At 43.6% G+C, this 21565-nt stretch overlaps 1 protein-coding gene across 16 annotated transcripts in view; it reads left to right on the top strand.

Moving 5' to 3' along the window:
• DTNB (dystrobrevin beta) overlaps nucleotides 1–21565 on the top strand; it is a 295200-nt gene that overhangs the window by 245354 nt on the left and 28281 nt on the right. For 10 of the 16 annotated variants that reach the window (XM_063648879.1, XM_054474818.2, XM_054474830.2 and 7 more), the window contains one exon: nucleotides 6334–6354. The exons of 5 other annotated variants lie outside the window; for them this stretch is intronic. In XM_063648879.1, the coding sequence (XP_063504949.1) occupies nucleotides 6334–6354 (21 nt within the window). Of the gene's footprint in view, nucleotides 1–6333; nucleotides 6355–7797; nucleotides 17284–21565 lie in introns of those variants that run through there. One more of the 16 variants, XM_063648880.1, reaches the window with a different exon arrangement.

Genomic DNA, 21565 nt, shown 5'->3' on the forward strand with positions numbered 1-21565 from the left:
ATGCCCTCCCCCTGGACAATTTTATTGGCATCAAACAGAAATATCTACCTGGTTACATAGCAGCAATACCAGGATACTTGCTCCTGCTATTACTTTCTCAGATCCTGCCCAGTGATGCTGAGAACCCACTGCATTTTGTAGTATGATACTGAGTTAACAGCCAGAGAAAATCACAAAGTGTAGAGTGCCCCCAAAGCCAGATGACAGGAGTGAATTTAATCTTGTGATAAAGGGGAGTCATTGGAGGTTTTAAAAATAACAATTTAGGAAAATACGCAGGACAAGTTAGGACGGGGAGAAACTAAAGGATAATAGGAGACTAATTTAATCCTCCAGGCCCGAAGTGACAAGGATCTTAACCCCAGGAGTGGTAGCCCAGGAGAATATCAGTTTAGAGACTTTCTCCAACTTCTGCATTCTAAGTCAGTCTCTTAGTAATGAAGCTAGTGGGCATTAGCAACTTGGATAAATGTAGCATTTGTGTTTTAAACTGAATTTTGACTTGCTCAAGACAATTACTGTTTTGTCATGAGCTGAGTTGTTGTTGGTGGTGGTGGTTGTTATTGTTATTGTTGTTTTTTCCTCCTAGCTTTGGCCCTGAGTATTTGGGTTGTTTTGCATAGATATGTTTCTACATTAACCCTGTTAGCAGGATTTTTCCTCAGAAATATTTTATGTCTAAATGGGTCTTATTTAAAGAAAATCTTATGTAAAAATGTGGCCTAAATCCCTCTAATAGTTATCAGATACCCAGCTAAGCAACCTAGCCCCTCATCTAAACAGCAAGGATGTACTTAAACATACATGGCCTGTGTAACATCTGCAGCCTCATGGGGCTTTAAAAGCCCTGCTGCCAGGGAGTTAGTACACCTGTGGGATGGGAGATAATAGGGTATCCAGTCAGGGGCAGTGGCTAACACCTGTAATACCAGCACTTTGGGAGGCCAAGGTGGGTGGATCGCTTGAGGCCAGGAGTTCAGCCTGGCTGACATGGCAAAACCCCATCTCTACTAAAAATACAAAAATTAGCCGGGTGTGGTGGCACATGCCTGTAATCTCAGCTACTCAGGAGGCTGAGGTGGGAGAATCGCTTAAACCCAGGAGGTGGAGGCTGCAGTGAGCAGAGATTGCACCACTGCACTCCGGCCTGGGTCACAGAGTAAGACGCAGTCTCAAAAAAAAAAAAAAAAAAAAAAATAGGGGATCCACGCACCTCTTCCCTGTGTCACATCTCCCTTTTCAGAAAGATGTTCTCAAATATTACCCAAGCATAGATGGGAAAGTCCCGGTGCCCCAGTGTGATTTTTGTAAAAGGCAAAAGGTTTATGTAAACTGAAGGGAAGCCAGAGGGCATCTCCCCTAAGTAACCTTGTACCATTGCCTTTCAGTTGGATTGTCTTAGCCATCCCCAGAACTACTGACCCCAAGCCCCATGCATGCCACTGTGGCCTTCTAGGGTACCGCTGATGCTTGTATTCAAGGGCTAAGCAGAACGAGCTAATGCCTGCAACTCTACTCCCAAACCTCAAGTTTCTTTATATTTGCAGCTGTAATTTCAGTAAAATAAGCAGGACACTGCTGCCCCTGTAGGATCCCCTGCCAGGTTCTTAAATATCATTTACCCATCTGGCAGGCTAAGGCTATTCAGACTAGGAGGAAGAATTTGCAAACACAAATCCAGGAATGTTGTCTTTCTATCCAGTGGCTAGAATTCACAGTCGAAAATCTCATGCCTTTAGTGTCCAGCTTTCTAAAAGAATCACCACGTAATCTTAATTTTTGTATTATATGCATACCTAAAAGGTCATACACAGGAATTATTGACTTCTATTAAAATTTCAGTGTTTTCCTACTATTAGAAATATATATTCATCAACCCATAAAAGTACCCTTTAGAATCCTAATTTTAGGCCAGGTGCAGTGGCTAACACCTGCAATCCCAGCACTTTGGAAGGCCAAGGTGGGTGGATCACCTGAGGTCAGGAGTTTGAGACCAGCCTGGCCAAAGTGGTGAAGCCCCATCTCTACCAAAAATACAAAAATTACCCGAGCATGGTGGTGCGCGCTTGTAATCCCAGCTACTTGGGAGGCTGAGACAGGAGAATCGCTTGAACCCAGGAGGCAGAGGTTGCAGTGAGCCAAGATCACACCACTGCACCCCAGCCTGGGCAACAGAGCAAGAAAAAAAAAAAAAAAGAAAATCCTAATTTTAATTTAAAAGGGTTGTCTGCTTTAATTGATGTTCAGTATGCTAGCATTTAATTCTCTTATAAAATAGCTGGAAGCAGTTAGTCAAATGGACAATCAAGCCACATGGTCTGGGATGCTTATAAATTAAAATACATCACACAGTAAATTTTCATGCCACAGAGAGTTCTTTCATTCTACTGCTTCAGGAAACTATTACGTACTTTATCTTCTATCTGAAATGATAATTTAAAGAAGCATACATAAGAAGTGACATCACTGTTAATTCATTCAACAAAAATCTTAATCCTTTTTTGGAATAAAGCAGGGTTAAAATTAATTTTTTTTGTTTCTTTAACAAAATCTATTGAGTTCCTAAGTGTCACATTAGGTATTTGGCATATCATGGTGACTAGACTCAATCCCTGATCAATCAAGGAGTATCAAGGACCCTCCTTCTTTGTTTTTTGTTTTTTGTCTGAGATGGAGTCTCACTCTGTTGCCCAGGCTGGGGTGCAGTGGCGCAATCTTGGCTCCCTGCAACCTCCACCTCCCGGATTCAAGTGAGTCTCCTGCCTCCTGCCTCAGTCTCCCGAGTAGTTGGGATTACAGGCACCCGCCACCACAACCGGCTGATTTTTGTATTTTTAGTAGACAGGTTTCACCGTGTTGGCCAGGCTGGTCTCTAACTCCTGAGCTCAGGTGATCCACCCACCTTGGCCTCCCAAAGTGCTGGGATTACAGGCGTGAGCCACTCTTTATTCTTTTTAATGACATAATGTAGACTGACAGGCATTCATGTTTCTCTACATATCTTTCCCTTACACTTTTTACCTGATTAATGAGTATTAATTACTGACCTCAACAAAACTTCCTGTTTAATCTAGAAGTGTTTATATGTTGGTGTTTCTAATCCATGTTCTACTTCATTTTCCATTTGTCTGATATTGCTTTTGAAACTCATTTTACCAGGCCAGGCGTGGTGGCTCATGCCTGTAATCCCAACACTTTGGGAGGCCGAGGCAGGTGGATCACCTGAGGTCAAGACCAGCCTCGCCAACATGGTGAAATCCCACCTCTAGTAAAAATACAAAAATTAGCCAGATGTGGTGGTGCACGCCTATAATCCCAGGTACTCAGGAGGCTGAGGCAGGGGAATCACTTGAACCCAGGAGGCGGAGGTCACAGTGAGCCGAGATCGCGCCATTGCACTCCAGCCTGGGCGACACAGTGAGACTTCATCTCAAAAAAAAAAAAAAAAAAAAAAAAAAAGAAGAGAAAAAGAAACTCATTTACATTTACCAGATGAATTCTGCAGTTTCGAATTTCAACCTCATTTGCAAATGCTTATCTAGTTTGAGTGTACATTTTTATGTAAATGACTACAGTGGCTATGCCATTGCTTTGGCCACCTTGCCAGACCTCATTCATGTGGAAGAGACTCACATGTTTTTAGGTGACATAAGCAGTTCTAAGTTTTCACTTTATAATTAAGGTGTTACCCCCTTTTAAATCACGTTGGCTCTATCCCTTGTCATCAGTCAATATTTAGTGACCCCACCTGACTAGTTGATAACACAGAGGTTCTCAGACCTGGGATCTGATCTGTTTACTGTGTTGACAGAGCCTTAAAGGCTTTATCTGAATAAATTTTGTGAGTTTAAATTATACAACACTATCCTAAATAACACTTTGCCAAAGTCCACTCTCTCCCCAATACCAGGCCACATGGAAGGCCTGTGAGTCCTGGAAGCGCTGCCCTGCCCACTGTCCCCAGCCTAACCTGATATATACCTACTGCAAATTACGGTTTCTCTTCTGACAAACTTAAATTGCAATCACCAGATGTCCAAGTATGAAACATTGCTTTCTGAAATTTCCTTATTCTGTTGAGCCACAGCAGTGTTCTCTTTAATACCAAACCTGGAGAAAACTGTGAAAGTAGGGAGTTGTCTTAGAAACAGTTCTAAGAAATTACATACTGGTCTTCTGACCTCGGATACAATTTCAGCCTGTTAGGATTGCCCCATCGCTCCCCAACCATCACACTTTCCACTTCAACACAGTGCCAGCAATGAAAACACATTTTATAATTGTTTAATAACTGTCCTATGACTGTTTGCCTTGCCTCATGAATATAAGAAAAGTGTCCTGCCCCAAAGGGAAGTCTGGCAAGGAAGAGTGCTTGCTTCCTAACTGCAAAGCAGGTGCAAAAGCAGAAGTGCTCTGATTCCTTCCCGCTGCCAGAGCCAGTGTTCAGCACTCTGTGCCTGGGCTTCTGTGAGTTTGGCTTTGGTCAGGCATCCAGCATCTGGCTTTGATTGTGAAGAGCACCTTCCTGTGCTGAGTTGGGAGTCTCCTTAAGAGATTTCTCGGTGCCCATTTATTTCTAGTCCCTGTCTGTCCCTTGCAGTAATAAAAATTATGTTCTCCAAGTGTTTACTCACCCTCTCCCTTTCGTAATTCCTTTGCTTTACTGAGGTCTTTCTCACCATTGCACCCAGGTCTGTAGACTGTGTGGGAGCAGGAGCACTTACCCATTCCTAAGACTTCCTAGGCACGTACATGTTCAGTAAAGACTGGCTGCACGGATTGGTCCAATTTAAATAGAACCATTGCACAGCTTTTAGATTTACATACTAAGCCAAAGAGCTGAGTCTCCCTGACTACAGTGACCCATGGTGAGGCATAGAAGGAGGAAGTGGAAGAGACCCATTAAAAGACAGAGTAGTTGAGTAGCAAAGAACTGAAGAAAGAGAAACTCGAAAGTGTTCTCTTTATCCTTTTTCCTACAGTGTCTGATAGTGCATTCATTTGGGCAGTCAGCTAATAGCCAGCAAGTGCCTGCTCTATGTTCCATCACCATAAGGTTCTAAAAGACAGAGATTGGCCAGGTGCAGTGGCTCACACCTGTAATCCCAGCACTTTGGGAGGCCAAGGTAGGCGGATCACCTGAGGTCAGGAGTTAGAGACCAGCCTAACCAACATGGTGAAACCGCATCTCTACTAAAAATACAAAATTAGCCGGGCATGGTGACACATACCTGTAATCCCAGCTACTCCGGAGGCTGAGGCAGGAGAATCGTTTGAACTCGGAGGTGGAGGTTGCAGTGAGCCCATATCGCACCATTGCACTCCATCCTGGGCAACAAGAGTGAAACTCTGTCTCAATAGATAGATAGATAGATCGATAGATAGATAGATAGATAGATAGATAGATAGATAGATAGATAGATTTAGATGACAGAGACCATTTCTTTATGTTTCCAGTGCTTTCTGCATAAGAGGTACTAAATAAACCTGTATTGAATTAATGAAAAACTGAGGTCAAGAATTCTTTTTTGAATGACCTTTCAGGGTCTCCAAACAGTTTCCAGTTTACTGGGGGAAGTGGGTGTGTATGGGACTCACTGAAAAAAAAAAAAAAAAAGACTGTGCCTGAAAGCAAGTAGACGGGGGTACAGTTCCAACATGTTTAGTGTGGAGAGGGGACCAAATAAGAAAAGAACCTGTCGTGGGCAGAATTGCTAGTTGGGAAGTGATGAGAGCAGTGGGTCTCAGACTTGTATGCACCAGAATCAGAGACAAGATTGAACGCATTGCTGTGCCCCACCCCTAGAGCTTCGGTTTGGTGGGGATAGGGTGAGGCACAAAGTTTACATCTCTGACAGGTTCCCAGGTGATGCCGATGCTGCTGGTCTGTGTTCCATGCATCGAAAACCACTTGCCTCGATAAATGTACCTAAACACATGTGAATATCATGAGTGATGAATATAGAATTATTATTAGAATTTCAAGTTATGGTTGCACTTCCTCTTTCAGATTCCCCTAAATAGCTATGTGAACCTTAGGCAGGTCAGGCCCTCTAGGCCTGTTTGATCTGTAGTAAGAACGTTGGCGAGGTGGTTTCTAAGGTTCTTTCCTTCTAGCTCTAGGAGTTAGCATTGAATCACTCACCGGGCCGAGGCCTGCTGCTTGCTTCGTCCTCTGATGCTCCTGTGGGGGACGGGGCCTTTGATCTCAGCACCCGTGGGCCTGGCCTGGTTTGCCTGATTTTTCTATCATTTCTTCCCAATGTTTGTGGTGATGGGCATTAATTTCTCTCCTTTTTTCCTCTGCCTTTTTTTTCATCTTCAACACCTCAGGAGGAAGAGCAAAAGCAGGCAGTAAGTGAACTTCGGAATTTCCCGTCGGACTCTTGCTCCTTTTGCACGTTCTTCCTTTCTTCATATAAATGTTTCTCCTCTTCTCCCTGCACATCATCTCTGAAGAGGGTTTTATGTGTAAAATCCCCAGTGGTTCTCCCCATGGTGTTGTAAAATGGCCTAAAAGTTCAAGGCATGTTTACCCAGTAGAGCATGTTCTTACTTAAAACCAGAGCTTGTAAGTACCCATCTGTTGTGCGCATTGAAGTGTGCATGATTAGCCAGGCTACCATTGCATTTTCCTGCTCTTTCATTCTCTGCTGTTGTGTGTCTGGAGTGATTTTAATTGCTTGAAACAACTTTCAGGGTGCTGGGGTGACCTCATGTCATGAATGAATGTGCATGAAAATGAGGACTTCTTTTGCTAACTATAGATGTCCTGCAGTCTCGACTAGGCTTCTGGATGCTGGGGCTGTGCCAGCCTTCTTAACAAAATTACTGACGACGACTGAGACACTGACTCCACTTGCAGTGATTTCCTGTTCAGAACCTACTCCAGACGGAGCTCGGGTTTTTCTGAGCTGTGTGGCTATTGCATGGTGTTTGGGGGAGGTTTATGTTTATTTCTGTTTTTTGTGATAGCCACTGACCCACACAAGAAAGTCAATTGCAGGCTTATCTACAATATTAGCACCATATGTTTATATAACATAGTAAGGTTTCAAAGCATACATTTTTTAAGCTGAAGCTGAGTTTTCGTTTACCTTGGAGTTTTTTTATCCTTTGGGAGAGAAATATAAAACGTTTAATTTTAAAAATTTGCTTTTTTTTTTTTTTTTTTGAGACAGAGTCTTGCTCTGTCTCCCAGGCCAGAGTGCAGTGGCATGATCTCGGCTTACTGCAACCTCCGCCTCCCAAGTTCAAGTGATTCTCCTGCCTCAGCCTCTTGAGTAGCTGGGACTACAGGGATGCACCACCACGCCCAGCTAATTTTTGTATTTTTAGTAGAGACAGGGTTTCACCATATTGGCCAGGCTGGTCTCGAACTCCTGACCTCATGATCCGCCTGCCTCTGCCTCCCAAAGTGCTGGGATTACAGGCGTGAGCCACCACGCCCGGCCTACCCATTTTTTAAAAAAATACAAATGTATATATGTTTTAGGTTAGGAATATAAAACATTATAATTTCTAGCTAGGAGAGCAATGGGACCATAGAGTAAAGGCGAGAGGAAAGGAAAGAAGAGATCGGTAGTGAGGGGAGGAGGTGAGAAGAGGGTATGGAGGAGACAGACTGTCAGGGGGAAAGAAGATGGCGCATGGCATCAAGAGTGGCCGACAACCCAGAAATCTGATGGCTTTCGTGGAACCAAAGTGCACTTGTTTTGGTTTTTGCTAGGTTTGGTTTTGCTTTTTTCTTCATTCACACAGAGTTTATTGTTTCCATTTCTGGTGCTTCTGCATCAGTAGGTACATTTACATGGGCAAAGCCGAACAGGATGGAAATCAAGCCCAGCCATTACATGCTTCTTCCAGGAAGAGACACGCATCACTTCCTCTCCATTTCATTGGCCAGAGCAAGTCACATGACCCCATTTCACCTCAAGGGGGCTGGGAAGTCTAATCCTCCAGTTTGTCCGGAAGTCCCAGAGAAGCAGATGTTGGAAATACCTCCCCCAAGTAGACAAATGAGTGAGACTGTTGGAGGGAGAGGAAGGAGACTACTTATCCTTCCAGCTCCTGATGGTCTCATCCCCTTGTTATGAAGTATTCCCTTCCTGATGATCCAGGGTGTCACTTCACCTGTTGTTGCTGACCACTAGCGTCCCCTCCTTCTCTTCAGCCCTCCATACCCCAGAGATGCACTTTGCAGTTGTAGCTACTTGCTGGAAACCTACTTCCAACAGTCTGCCCAGACTAGCACAGCATCTTCTGATCTCTTTCTGCGTGTGCCTGCTCCAAGTGAGCACAGACTGGAAACGCCCTACACCTCACCTGAAAACTCTTTCAGAAGAGGGCAGGCATTGTGGATATTGGTCTTAGTGGTAGCAGTAGAGCTTCCAGTAGACATTTAATTTTTAAAATTTTTATGGATTACCATGTAATCCAAGAAACAGGAATTGCCACTGCTGTGATATTAGTTCTCAGGTCAATTTAAAGCTAGCCTTGAGCAGACAGGGGATTAAATAACGTGTCCGTTTCAGTGACCTTTCATTCTGTGTGAGATCACCATCCCCTTGAAGTTGGCAAAATGAGAACCTAGACTGCTGAAGCCTGCCTCTAATGAGCCACTGTAGGTGTATCTTGGGAGTTCTCCATGGCCAGGGGCCTGAGCTCATGTCCAAGTCCTTACAGTCTCATAGGACTGTCCATAGCGTGAATTGGTACAATTTGTTTTTTCCTCAGCTTTCCCCACCATGGTATGAGGTAAGAAGTGCTGCTCTGTTGACTTAGATAGAAATATCCTTCTGTCCACTTCACAGGTTTAAACTAGACCCATCTAAGTTCAGCTCTGAGGCTCAAATTTGGACTGAATGACTTTATGTAATTCAATGTTTTTCAGATGTACAACTGAAGAGACTATAAAGCTTTAGAACTAGCTTCTGTTTAATCCCCACCATTATTGAGTGACAGGCAAAAACGTAGGAGTATTTAACACAGAACTATGAAGTAACCCTAACCCACCCACCCTTCCTTCCTTCCTTCCTTCTTTTCTTCCTTCCTTCCTTCCTTCTTTCCTTCCAGGTTCTGGCTGGTGTAGTTTAATTTCTTTCCTATCAGAATGTCTTACCCTAAATGGGTAAGAAAATAATTGTATGACTTGTTAGCTTGCAAGAAGGGAAAATTTTTTTCTTTTTTCTGAGACAGAGTCTTGCTCTGTCACCCAGGCTGGAGTACAGTGGTGCGACCTTGGCTCACTGCAACCTCCGCCTCCTGGGTTCAGGTGATTCTCTTGCCTTAGCCTCCCAAGTAGCTGGTATTACAGGCGCCCACCACCACACCGGGCTAATTTTTGTATTTTTAGTAGAGATGGGGTTTTGCCATGTTGTCCAAACTGGTCTTGAACTCCTGACCTCAGGTGATCCGCTCGCCTTGGCCTCCCAAAGTGCTGGGATTACAGACGTGAGCCATCACGCCCGGCCAAAATTTTAAAAAGAAAAGAATTGTAAAAGACTTTTAAAATGAAGAGTTTATTAGATGTGCTTCCCAAAACGGGCTCTGTAAATCCATTATAGAGAACTTTTGATAGCGTCCACCTTCTTGCTTCATTCCCCTTTAGGGATTTACTACTTACTACGACCAGGATCGCTTTCTACCCAGATAACACTCTGACACCAAATGTGTAGGTTTCTTACGCCAAAAAATTCAGTTCTCTGCAGACACCAGCTGGGTGTCCTACGATTTAATTCAATTCTGACACTACCTGGAGTTAGGGCAGAGCCCACAGGTTAAGGGCTCTGTCCCACAGGAGTGCCTCACACTTCAGACACCAATCACAAGTAGTGGTTCTCCAGATTACCCACACTTCTGTCCAACTTGGCTACAAATCAGGGCTCCCACAGCCCCTTCCTCAGGTTCAATAATTTGCTGTAATGGTTCATGAAACTCTGAGAAGCACTTTACTCACTATTACTAGTGATTTTAAAGGTTATTATAAGGGCACAGGTGACCATCTAAGGTGACGATCTACACAGGGCAAGTTCCAGAAGGGTCCAGGAGCTTCAGTCCCCATGGAGTTGGGGTATATACCACCTCCTGGCATACAGACATGCTCACCAACCGGAAGCTCTCTGAACCCCTCTGTTAGGGTTTTTATGGAGGTTCCATTATGTATGCATGATTGATTCATTCATTGGCCATTGGTGATTAACTCAATCTTCAGCCCCTCTCCCCGCCCCAAGGCCTGGTGGAAGGGGCTGAAAGTTTCAACCCTCTAATAATGCCATGGTCTTTCTGGCAACCAGTCCCCATCCTGAAGCTATCTAAGATTCCCGAAGCCCGGTCATCTCATTAGCATGCAAAATACACGCATATCACTCTGGACATTCCACGGGTTTTAGAAGCTCTGGTCTAGCCTGGCCAACATAGTGAAACCCCATCTCTATTAAAAATACAAAAATTAGCCGGGCATGGTAGCATGCACCCATAGTCCCAGCTACTCGGGAGGCTGAGGCAGGAGAATCGCTTGAACCTGGGAGGCGGATGTTGCAGTGAGCCAAGATCACACCACTGCACTCCAGTCTGAGTAATGGAGCGAGACTCTGTCTCAAAAAAAAAAAAAAAGAAGCTCTTATGCCAGGAACCTGGGATGGAGACCAAATATGTATTGGTTATATCATAGTATCACAGGGTTACTTTGGCATTTGGGAAACGAGAGAAATGGACAATAACTGTTACTTTAAAAGCTTGGGTGCCGTGATTCTGCCTTCAGCTTCAGCCACTTTTGTGGTGCTTTGAGTGGCGTCAGTACCTCCACTGACATTCTTCTGTCTTTCCTCTCTCTCTTCCCCCCTCTTTCCCTTCTCTTTTCTCAGATCTAAGGGTTATAATGAGGGGCAAACTGCCTGGCTATTTCAGATAAGACTTCACTGAGTGACTGTTCAGCCCATGATTTACCCTGCAGTTTAACAGGCTCAGGAATTAGGTCGCGTCAGTTGAGTGCGGGTCAGTTAGGCCTATCATCATCGTCAGATGGCGATTAAAGGACCATGTCTGCCTTTTTCACTATTATATCCCCCGCCTCTAGCCCAGCCTGCCATACAGTAGATACTCAATAAATATTTGTTGAATGATAACCAATATTAACCAATTTTATAAGATTTTGACTTATACTCTGTATGAATTAATAATTGTATTAATTATAAGGGACATAACTAGTTCACGTACCTATAGCAGTGATTTTGCTCAAGGCACTCCCAGATAGATCCATTCAGGAGACTAAATTATAGCTCAGAAATATCCTTTATCAAAAGGAATCTGGGCCGGTCATGGTGGCTCATGCCTGTAATCCCAGCACTTTGGGAGGCCCAGGCAGGTGAATCACAAGGTCAGGAGATCAAGACCATCCTGGCTAACACTGTGAAACCCTGTCTCTACTAAAAATAGAAAAAATTAGCTGGGCGTGGTGACGCGCCTGCATTCCCAGCTACTCGGGAGGCTGAGGCAGGAGAATGGCATGAACCCAGGAGGCGGAGCTTACAGTGAGCCGAGATCGCGCCACTGCACTCTACACTCCAGCCGACAGAGCGAGACTCCGTCTCAGAAAAAAAAAACTACCATCAGAGTGAACAGGCAACCTACAGAATGGGAGAAAATTTTTGCAATCTACTCATCTTACAAAGGGCTACTAATATCCAGAATCTACAAAGATCTCAAACAAATTTACAAGAAAAAAACAACCCCATCAAAAAGTGGGCGAAGGATCTGAACAGACACTTCTCTAAAGAAGACATTTATGCAGCCAACAGACACATGAAAGAATGCGCATCATCACTGGCCATCAGACAAATGCAAATCAAAACCACAATGAGATACCATCTCACACCAGTTAGAATGGCGATCATTAAAAAGTCAGGAAACAACAGGTGCTGGAGAGGAACACTTCTACACTGTTGGTGGGACTGTAAACTGGTTCAACCATTGTGGAAGACAGTGTGGCGATTCCTCAAGGATCTAGAACTAGAAATACCATTTGACCCAGCCATCCCATTACTGGGTATATACCCAAAGGATTATAAATCATGCTGCTATAAAGACACATGCACACGTATGTTTATTGCAGCACTATTCACAATAGCAAAGACTTGGAACCAACCCAAATGTCCAACAATGATAGACTGGATTAAGAAAATGTGGTACATATACACCATGGAATACTATGCAGCCATAAAAAAGGATGAGTTTGTGTCCTTTGTAGGGACATGGATGAAGCTGGAAACCATCATTCTCAGCAAACTATCACAAGGACAAAAAACCAAACACTGCATGTTCTCACTCATAGGTGGGAATTGAACAATGAGAACACTTGGACACAAGAAGGGGAACATCACACACTGGGGCCTGTCGTGGGGGGAGAGGGGAGGGATAGCATTAGGAGATATACCTAATGTAAATGACGAGTTAATGGGTGCAGCACACCAGCATGGCACATGTATACATATGTAACAAACCTGCACGTTGTGCACATGTACCCTAGAACTTAAAGTATATAAAAAAAAGGAGTCTGATTTCCCAAGAAAGCAAATAATGAAAATAATTTTTTAAAAAAGGAATCTGAAAAAATTTTGTTACCAAAAAAATACAAACACCAAGCTGATTAGTATTATTATTAATTATTAATATTGTTATTTCTGTCTAAAGAAAATACACTGACACATAGCATAAAAATCACCTTATCTTTTAAAGATAATAATCTATAAAATGCAGGGTATCTATAGTTATTTGCATCATTTGAAAATATTTTAAATATTGCTCAGTAAAAACGCAGCACTTGCAGTCAGAAATATTGTTGTAGGATTCATCAGCATGTTACAGAGGGACACTAGGGTCACCACAGACTGATTAGGTCCCTACTGGCAATGGTGTTTATGACCATTGGCACACTTGAGCTATGGGCCACTCTGGTCTCGATCAAACAATATCCCAATCCTAGTCTGGAAAGAGTTCAGATGTACAAGTTCATTCTAGGAACATTTTAGGGTTCCATTTTTCCCAGTGACTCAGTGCACCGTAAAATTTCACTGCTGGATCTCTAATACCACATTCACTGAGCTATCCAAGGAAAGGGGTTCTGTTTATTCATGAAGGATATGTTTCCTCCAACATTTATCTGATCTCTCCTATTAGAAGTTAATTATCTAATAATGATCATCCAGCTTAAAGACTTAAAAAAACTTTATATACGTTTCATAGAACATTTTATATAATGATCATCAGGCTTAAAGACTGTAACTTTAGACAGTAAAAGTTATGTAAGGATAGGAAGCTCCTTCAGGGTGGCCTTGGCCCAGCTTAGGTAATGGGGCAGTGGTCCAAAGGATAATATACCTGGCACTCTGAAAATAATGTAATTAGTGGAATCTTGGGGAATTAGCTAAGAGAACTTTGCCAGACTTGGGACCTTTCCTTTTACTTCAGTGAGTTTGGCTGTCACGTGGGATCTTGCCATCATGCCCTATCTGATTTCCAAGACCCAGACAAATATCCACCTACAGCTATACCAAAGAGAGCATGGTTTGGCCTGGCTCCAGGAAGCCCCCATTTCTGATAACAGCTATACCAAATATACCTCAAAGGAAGGGCACTTAATGTTTAGTTAGCAATGGTCGACCCACAAGGGCTCACATAAACCTCATGAATACTAACTTTGTAAGTTTAAGAGAAAGTACTTTCAAAAAAACAAACCTACGCAACAAGAAAAAGAAACCTCTTTGGCCATTAAAAAGATGGTTAGTGAACCCCTTGATGTTAGCATGCCTCATGGGTCATGTTCCCTTCTTAGACTTTGGATATAGTCTCACTGGGAAGCGATTCAGATTCACATGCTTCTGCAATCTTCTGGGCTCCCTGGCTCTTAATCCTCCGAAATAGAAGCCTGAGTCTACTTCCCAAAAGGCAAACGATTGCCATTCATTTATTTATTTAGCAGTGTTTTACTATATATGTTCAAGACAGTGAGCCTGGCCTTTTGGAGGATAAAAAGAGAAATCGTACACAAATACCACCATCAAATAGTCTGAAAGTTATTTCATGGTTGACATGATACCTTAAATGCAGAAACACAAGCTGGGTCAGTGGTATCCTGGGCCTCAGGCACCACTGCAGCCCTCCTAAGTTGGCAAACTATACAGATGTCTGTTGGTAAATGAGGATCGCTGTGCTATACGTAGGACTCTCTCACAAACCTTTATCCTGGGTCGCAGTCCCAGGATATGTGCATAGACTGTCTGCTACTGCTAGCTCCCTCCCACGCATGGCCTCGCAAGAGTCAGCAGGGTGTATTCATCCATTGGTCTTGTCACCTGTACTCACCGTAGGGAGCTGGCAGTTTGTTGTTATTTTTTTTCCAAAAAGAGGAAATATCACTACAATACTAAAAATAGGTTTGGTTTTTCTTTTTCTTTTTTTTTTTTTGGAAATGGAGTTTCACTCTTCTTGCCTAGTCTGGAGTACAATGGCATGATCTCAGCTCACTGCAACCTCTGCCTCCTGGGTTCAAGTGATTCTCCTGCCTCAGCCTACCAAGTAGCTGGGATTACTGGCGCATGCCACCATGCCCGGCTAATCTTTGTATTTATAGTAGAGATGGGGTTTCGCCATGTTGGCCAGGCTAGTCTCAAACTCCTGACCTCAGGTGATCTGCCTGCCTCGACCTCCCAAAGTGCTGGGATTACAGCCATGAGCCACCACGTCCAGCTATGGCTTTTCTTTATGATTAAGTATAAGTCTATTTGAGCCGAAAGCTTGAGGATGGCCCCCCAGGAGCAAAGATTCAAATTGCCCTGAATATACATTCTGATTAGCAGCAGTTACAGTGGGTTTAAAAAAAAAATGAAAAGGCAGTTCCTAAGTTGTTTACCAAGAACTTACATTAAAGTAACATAAGCAGGGCACGTGTTCTCAGGATCTCCTGAGGGTTGCATCACAGGCCAGATAAGTTTTTAAAAAATAATAACATAAGCTATTGATTATCTTTACATTGTTCTTTTTATGGCACATTCCAGGATCATGAAACTAATGAGTGAAGCAGCTAGTCAGTAACAAAATGCCTTTAAACCATTGCCCCCCCGTCATGGCAGGGTGGCGTGACTGAAGCCCTATACCTGTGTCTCTCGGGACCTGATAAAGTTTGAATACCTCATATAATTCAGACTTCCCCGAGTTATTTTTGTTGTCATTTCCCCTCTTTTCATCAAGATGTTTCTAGGAAAGCATCATAGATGAACAAAAATGGTTTTGGTTTCTTTTATGTTCAGGAACTTAGTCTTGCATAACCAGAAGGTTCATTTCCAGATGGTCCTGTCTTGCGTGATCGGGATGGGGGATGGGTGTTTGTATTTCACTCCCCCAAAACTCCCTGAGCACCTAACAAGGGTCCGAGGATACAAGGGAAAGGTAGCTTTGGGGTGTATGCCACATCCCCCAATATTTTTCATCACTCATCAATGTCAGGCTGAGAGATTTCCTTACCTACTTCCTAAACTTCCCTCCTGTGCTATATTTCTGTCTTTTCCTCTCCTGACCAGAATGCACACAGCATATGAAAACTATCCTTCAGGGCCTCCAAAAAAATTATCTCCTCAGCCAACTGGAGAAATTCTTCCACTGGAAGAATATTGAATTCCTAGGACACACTGCCTCCCCCAGAATACTACAGACTGAATCTCAGCAAAGCATTAACAGAAAAGGATGAAGAAAAAATGATTTGTAGGCTTGGAGCCTAAGAATCTAGGAAAATGATGGGTGTCATTTACTGAACAAGTGAAAATAGAGACATGATCTGGGTTAGGAGGGGACTTTGATCTGATTTTGGACATGCTATTACGTCCCATAGCCAGGCAGTCAAGCAAAAAGATCTGCTAGATATTTGGATATGCGCAACTGAAATTTCAATGGGAAAACAGGGCTAGCAATGTAGACTTGGAACTCTTAAACACAAAATGAGGATTGAAACCATAAACGTGAGCCTTAGGGAAAACCCATAGTAGACAAAAAGAAGAAAAAGGAGGCAGGAGAAGGACCGTCGGTTCTCTTGGAAGCCCAGATAGTTGCAAGAAGGAGGAAGTTAGTAAGACAGTAAGACAAGGAAGCCCGTGAATTTGACAATAAGGAAGTTATCAGCAACTTGGGAAAGAAAATGTTCAATACAGTAGTAAAGTCCACCCAACTCTGAAAAGTGGGCTTTGTCCTGTCCAACCCCCTCAGCACCACCTCCTGTCAAATAATGTCACTCTACTGAACAAAGATGCAAATCTTAAATCTGTGAATTACACGTGAATGGACTGCCCTTCTCACTAATTGAGTCTTGCCGGCTAAATCCCATTTCTTTTTCATCTAAACAAGCATGTAACCTTTACAAACCTCATTTTCCTCATCAGTAAACTTCCAGCTCCACAATTCTTGGATCCTTTCATCATTGTACCAGTTGGTACTCTGGAGAAAGGCTGTAAACCTAGAAGGGTCTATAGAGATCTATTTGGGTCCTCGCCTATAGAGGAATGAGTGAATGAATGAATGAATGAATTCCAGCTGGGTTTATTTCACTGATTTCTCCCTTCCTGACTTGGAAATCCTGTGGCCCTTACTTCAGTGTCTAGGTTTTCTTTCAATAACTTCTTCCCCAGGGTTTATTCATGCCAGCCTCCCACCTGCCACTTTTCCAGACACAAGAAAATATCCTAAGAAAACATCAGCTGCATCCCTGATGCCCTTCTGTGGCTCACCTGCGTGATTCTTGGCCATGTCCCCAGCAGGACAGGTTTCCCTGGCATTCTTCCTCTCTGTTGTGCCTCACCCCGGCATCTTCTCTCAGCATGGGATTGTCTCCATAACTTCACTCTGAGAGCATCTGGAGGCGTTTCGTCAAATCATGAAGCTGTACCAATCTCTAGGGTAACAGGTTTTATAACTGACCCTCAGGTTGGTTCTGATATTCCATAGTAACGATAATGCTAAGATTTGGAGCGTCCTTCATGGAAAAGAACATCTGCTTAGTTTCAGCTAAAAGATGCGTGTTATAACAAGTTCTATAGACTCTTACACTCTTCTCCATTTACTCCTAATCATAGTTTGGCAGTATGCATTTGGAGCTGCAATATAGATGCCCTGATGTTTAAAAAAAGAAAAGTAGAAGGCTATTTTATAAAATTACAGGCAATGCAGTTAACTGCAGCTAAAGTGGTGCTTTTTTTTTTTTTTTTTTTTTTTTTTTTTTTTTTTTTTTTTTTTTTTTTGAGACGGAGTCTCACTCTGGTGTCCAGGCTGGAGTGCAATGGTGTGATCTTGGCTCACTGCAACCTCCACCTCCTGGGTTCCAGCGATTCTCCTGCCTCAGCCTCCTGAGTAGCTGGGACTACAGGTGCATGTCACCACACCCAACTAATTTTTATTGGTTTTTTGGGGGAGATAGAGCTGGGATTTCATTATGTTGGCCAAGCTGGTCTTGAACTCTTTTTTTTTTTTTTTTTTTTTTTTTTTGGAAACAGAGTCTCGCTCTTGTTGCCCAGGCTGGAGTGCAATGGCACGATCTTGGCTCACCACAGCCTCCACCTCCCAGGTTTAAGTGATTCTCCTGCCTCAGCCTCCCAAGTAACTGGAATTACAGGCATGCACCACCACACCCAGCTAATTTTTTTGTATTTTTAGTAGAGACGGGGTTTCTCTATGTTGGCCAGGCTGGTCTCGAACTCCTGACCTCAGGTGATCCACCCACCTCAGCCTCCCCAAGTGCTGGGATTACAGGTGTGAGCCACAGCACCTGCCCAGTCTCAAACTCTTGACTTCAAGTGATCCACCTGCCTCAGCCTCCCAAAGTGTTGCTACCATGCCCAGCCAAGTGGTACTTTGTTAAATATTTTTTTATTACAACAGCTTTTGGGGTACAAGTGGTTTTTGGTTACATGGATGAGTGATTTAGTGGTGAATTCTGACATTTTGGTGCACTCATCACCCAACTAGTGTACATTGCACCCAATATGTAGTTTTTTATCCTTCTCCCCCCCTCCCAGCCTCTCCCTTCTGAGTCTCCATAGTCCATTATATCACTCTGTGTGTTTTTGCATACTCATAGCTTAGCTCCCACTTATAAGTGAGAACACACAGCATTTGGTTTTCCATTCCTGAGATACACCACTTAGAAAAGTAGCCTCCAGGTCCTTTCAGGTTGCTGCAAAAGATATTCCATTCCTTTTTATGGCTGAGTAGTATTCCATGTTGTATATATACTACCACGTTTTCTTTATCCACTCATTGGTCGATGGGCACTTAGGTTGGTTCTTTATCTTTGCAGTTGTGAATTGGGCTGCAATAAACATATGTGTGCATGTGTCTTTTTCATATAATGACTTCTTTTCCTTTGGGTAGATACCAGGTAGTGGGATTGCTGGATCAAATGGTAGGTCTATTTTTGGTTCTTCAAAGAATCTCCATCCTATTTTCCATAGTGGTTGTACTAATTTACTTTCCCACCAGCAGTGTGTAAGCATTCCCTTTTCACCACATCCATGCCAAAGTATATTGTTTTTGGATATTTCAATAATGACAATTCTTGCAGGGGTAAGGTGGTATCTCATTGTGGTTTTGATTTGCATTTCCCTGGTGGTTAGTGATGTTGAGCATTTTTTCATGTTTGTTGGCCATTTGTATATCTTCTTTTGAGAAATGTCATGTCATTTGCTAAAGTGGTACTTTTATTATAATAAGGATCCATGCCAGCTCACCACTGCTCTGCACAGATGGCTAACCATAAACCCTTCAGTACTTTTATTATTATGTATTATTAATTTAAATGTATATACAATTCTCTATTAATTGCTTTCACATTGGAAATTTCAACTCCAATTTTTAACCTGCTCAGACCTCAGAAAGTCAAGAGAGATTCTAGGAGACTCTCAGATCTGTAGCCATCCCAGGACATCCCAACTGTGCAGAAGATACGGCAGTCTATTCTTGGGCCCCTTGAAGGTCTAACTAACCTGAGGATGCTGGCTGCCTACCCTTCTTTCCACAGCAGCTCACTGCCCAGGAAAATAGCCCTGGGCAGACCATCCTCTGTAGGACCTCATGACTAAGTCACCCTCAGCCATCCTTCTCATTCTCAGCATTAGTGACATTCGGAGCCAGATAACTCTCTTTTTGCAAGTAGTTGTTATATGTATTATAGAAAAACATATGTGTTTTTTTGGTAGAGATGGGATTTCATTATGTTGGCCAATGTTGGCCAAGCTGGTCTCGAACTCTCTTTTTTTTTTGAGAGTTTCACTCTTGTTGCTCAGTCTGGAGTGCAATGGCACGATCTCAGCTCACTGCAACCTCCGCCTCCCAGGTTCAAGCGATTTTCCTGCCTCAGCCTCCCAAGCAGCTGGAATTACAGGCATGCACCACCACACCTGGCTAATTTTTTTTGTATTTTTAGTAGAGATAGGGTTTTTCCATGTTGGTCAGGCTATTAAGGATGTTTAGCAGCATCCTTAACTTTACCCACTAAGCACCAGTAGTAGCCTCCACTCTCAGGTCCCTAGCAGGTAAAATTGCCCCCTTGTTAATTGGAAGCCCTGCTCTGAGTCCAGAGAACCTTTTCCTGTGATACAAATATGTTCCTCCACAGCGTTCTCAGAACCCCTTATTCTGAGGTTTGGCTATGGGAAGGGTGGGACCCCACAGATCCCTCCTCTGCACGTATTTCCTGCTTCTGTTGATGCGGTTATCAGCACCCACCATATCCCTGCCAGCCATCGCCAGCCTCCTGCTCTTCCCTCTCAGTTGCCAACTTCAAGTCCATTTTTTCTCCCAAAAGTTGCTCTCCCTCTTTTATTCCTATACCTCATTCCAGCCTCCATTATCTGTCACCTGGTTTTGGAAAAGCCACTTTATTGATAGAACTCCTGTCTCCTGTCTCTCGTTTCTCAGTCCCTCCATGCCATTGCCCAGACCTTGATTCCTGAGCACAGACCAGACTGGCCACATCCCTCCCCTCCTTAGAAACCTTCACCAGCTCCTCTTGCCTTTGCCTGTAGCAGGAGTCAGCAGGCATTTTCTTAAAAGATTAGACAGTAAATATTTCAGGCTTTCCAGGCCAAACCAGATATTATGTAGGTACTATATAACCATTTAAAATGTAACCATTAAAAAATGTAAAAATCATTCTTGGCTCATGGTCTGTTAAAAAAAAAAACAACAACAAAACAAAAAGCAAAACTGGTGGTGGAAAAAAAATAGAACATTTTATTTATTTATTTATTTAGAGATAGAGTCTTGCTCTGTCGCCCAGGCTGGAGTGCAGTGGCGTAATCTTGGCTTTCTGCAACCTCTGTTTCCCAGTTCAAGTGATTCTCCTGCCTCAGCCTCCCAAGTAGCTGGGATTACAGGCGCCCGCAGCCACACCCAGCTAATTTTTGTATTTTTAGTAGAGATGGGGTTTCACCATGTTGGTCAGGCTGGTCTTGAACTCCTGACCTCAAGTGATCTGCCCACCTCAGCCTCCCAAAGTGCCGGAATTACAGGCATGAGCCACCACACCCGGCCAGAACATTTTATTTTTAATGGTGGTTAGTTGGGCCAGGCATGGTAGCTCACGCCTATAATCCCAGCACTTTGAGAAGCCGAGGCAGATGGGTCACTTGAGCCCAGGCATTTGAAATCAGCCTGGGCAACATGGCAAAATTTCACCTCTACAAAAAATACAGTAATTAGCCAGGCATGGTGTCAGCTACCCGGGAGGCTGAGGTGGGAGGATCACTTGAGCCCAAGAGGTCAAGGCTGTGGTGAGCCATGATCTTGCCACTGCACTCCAGCCTCAGTGCACTCCAGACAGAGCAAAACTCTTGTCTCAAAAAATAAGAAACAAAAAAAATAATAATGGTGGCGAGTTGGATTTTCCACGGGTTGTGTAGTTTTCCTATCTGTGGCCTATTATTTTTTAGTTTTTGCGACAGAGTTTCACTCTTGTCACCCAGGCTGGAGTGCAATGGCACAATCTCAGCTCACTGCAACCTCTGTCTCCCAGGTTCAAGCGATTGTCCTACCTCAACCTCCCGAGTAGCTGAGATTACAGTTGCATGCCACCATGCCTGGCTAATTTTTGTATTTTTAGGAGAGATGGGGTTTCACCGTGTTGGCCAGGCTGGTCTTGAACTCCTGACTGCAGGTGATCCACCCACCTCAGCCTCCCAAAGTGTTATGATTACAGATGTGACCCACCGTGCCCAGCCCTTATCTGTGGCCTATTAAATAAACTCTGCAGCTGCTCATTTACAGCTCTGGCTGCTCACCACCAACACTTCTCCTTTCCTGCTACAGGTCTTCCCTGCTCCCCACACTCCCGTCTCACCCCCAATACAGCCTCCTCTCAAGCCCAGTGCCTCGGTCATGCACTTTCCCCCGCCTGGTTTGCCCTTCCCAAGCCTCTTCTGCCCATTGCAGTTGTACCCCTCGAGATACTCTCAGCTGCCACCTCTTCTACCAAACTTAACCCTGTTCCATAACGTCAGGCCAGGCTGCTTTTCCTCTGTTCCTCTGC

This window comes from Pongo pygmaeus, chromosome 12, assembly GCF_028885625.2.
Source record: "Pongo pygmaeus isolate AG05252 chromosome 12, NHGRI_mPonPyg2-v2.0_pri, whole genome shotgun sequence".
Classification (NCBI taxonomy): domain Eukaryota; kingdom Metazoa; phylum Chordata; class Mammalia; order Primates; family Hominidae; genus Pongo; species Pongo pygmaeus.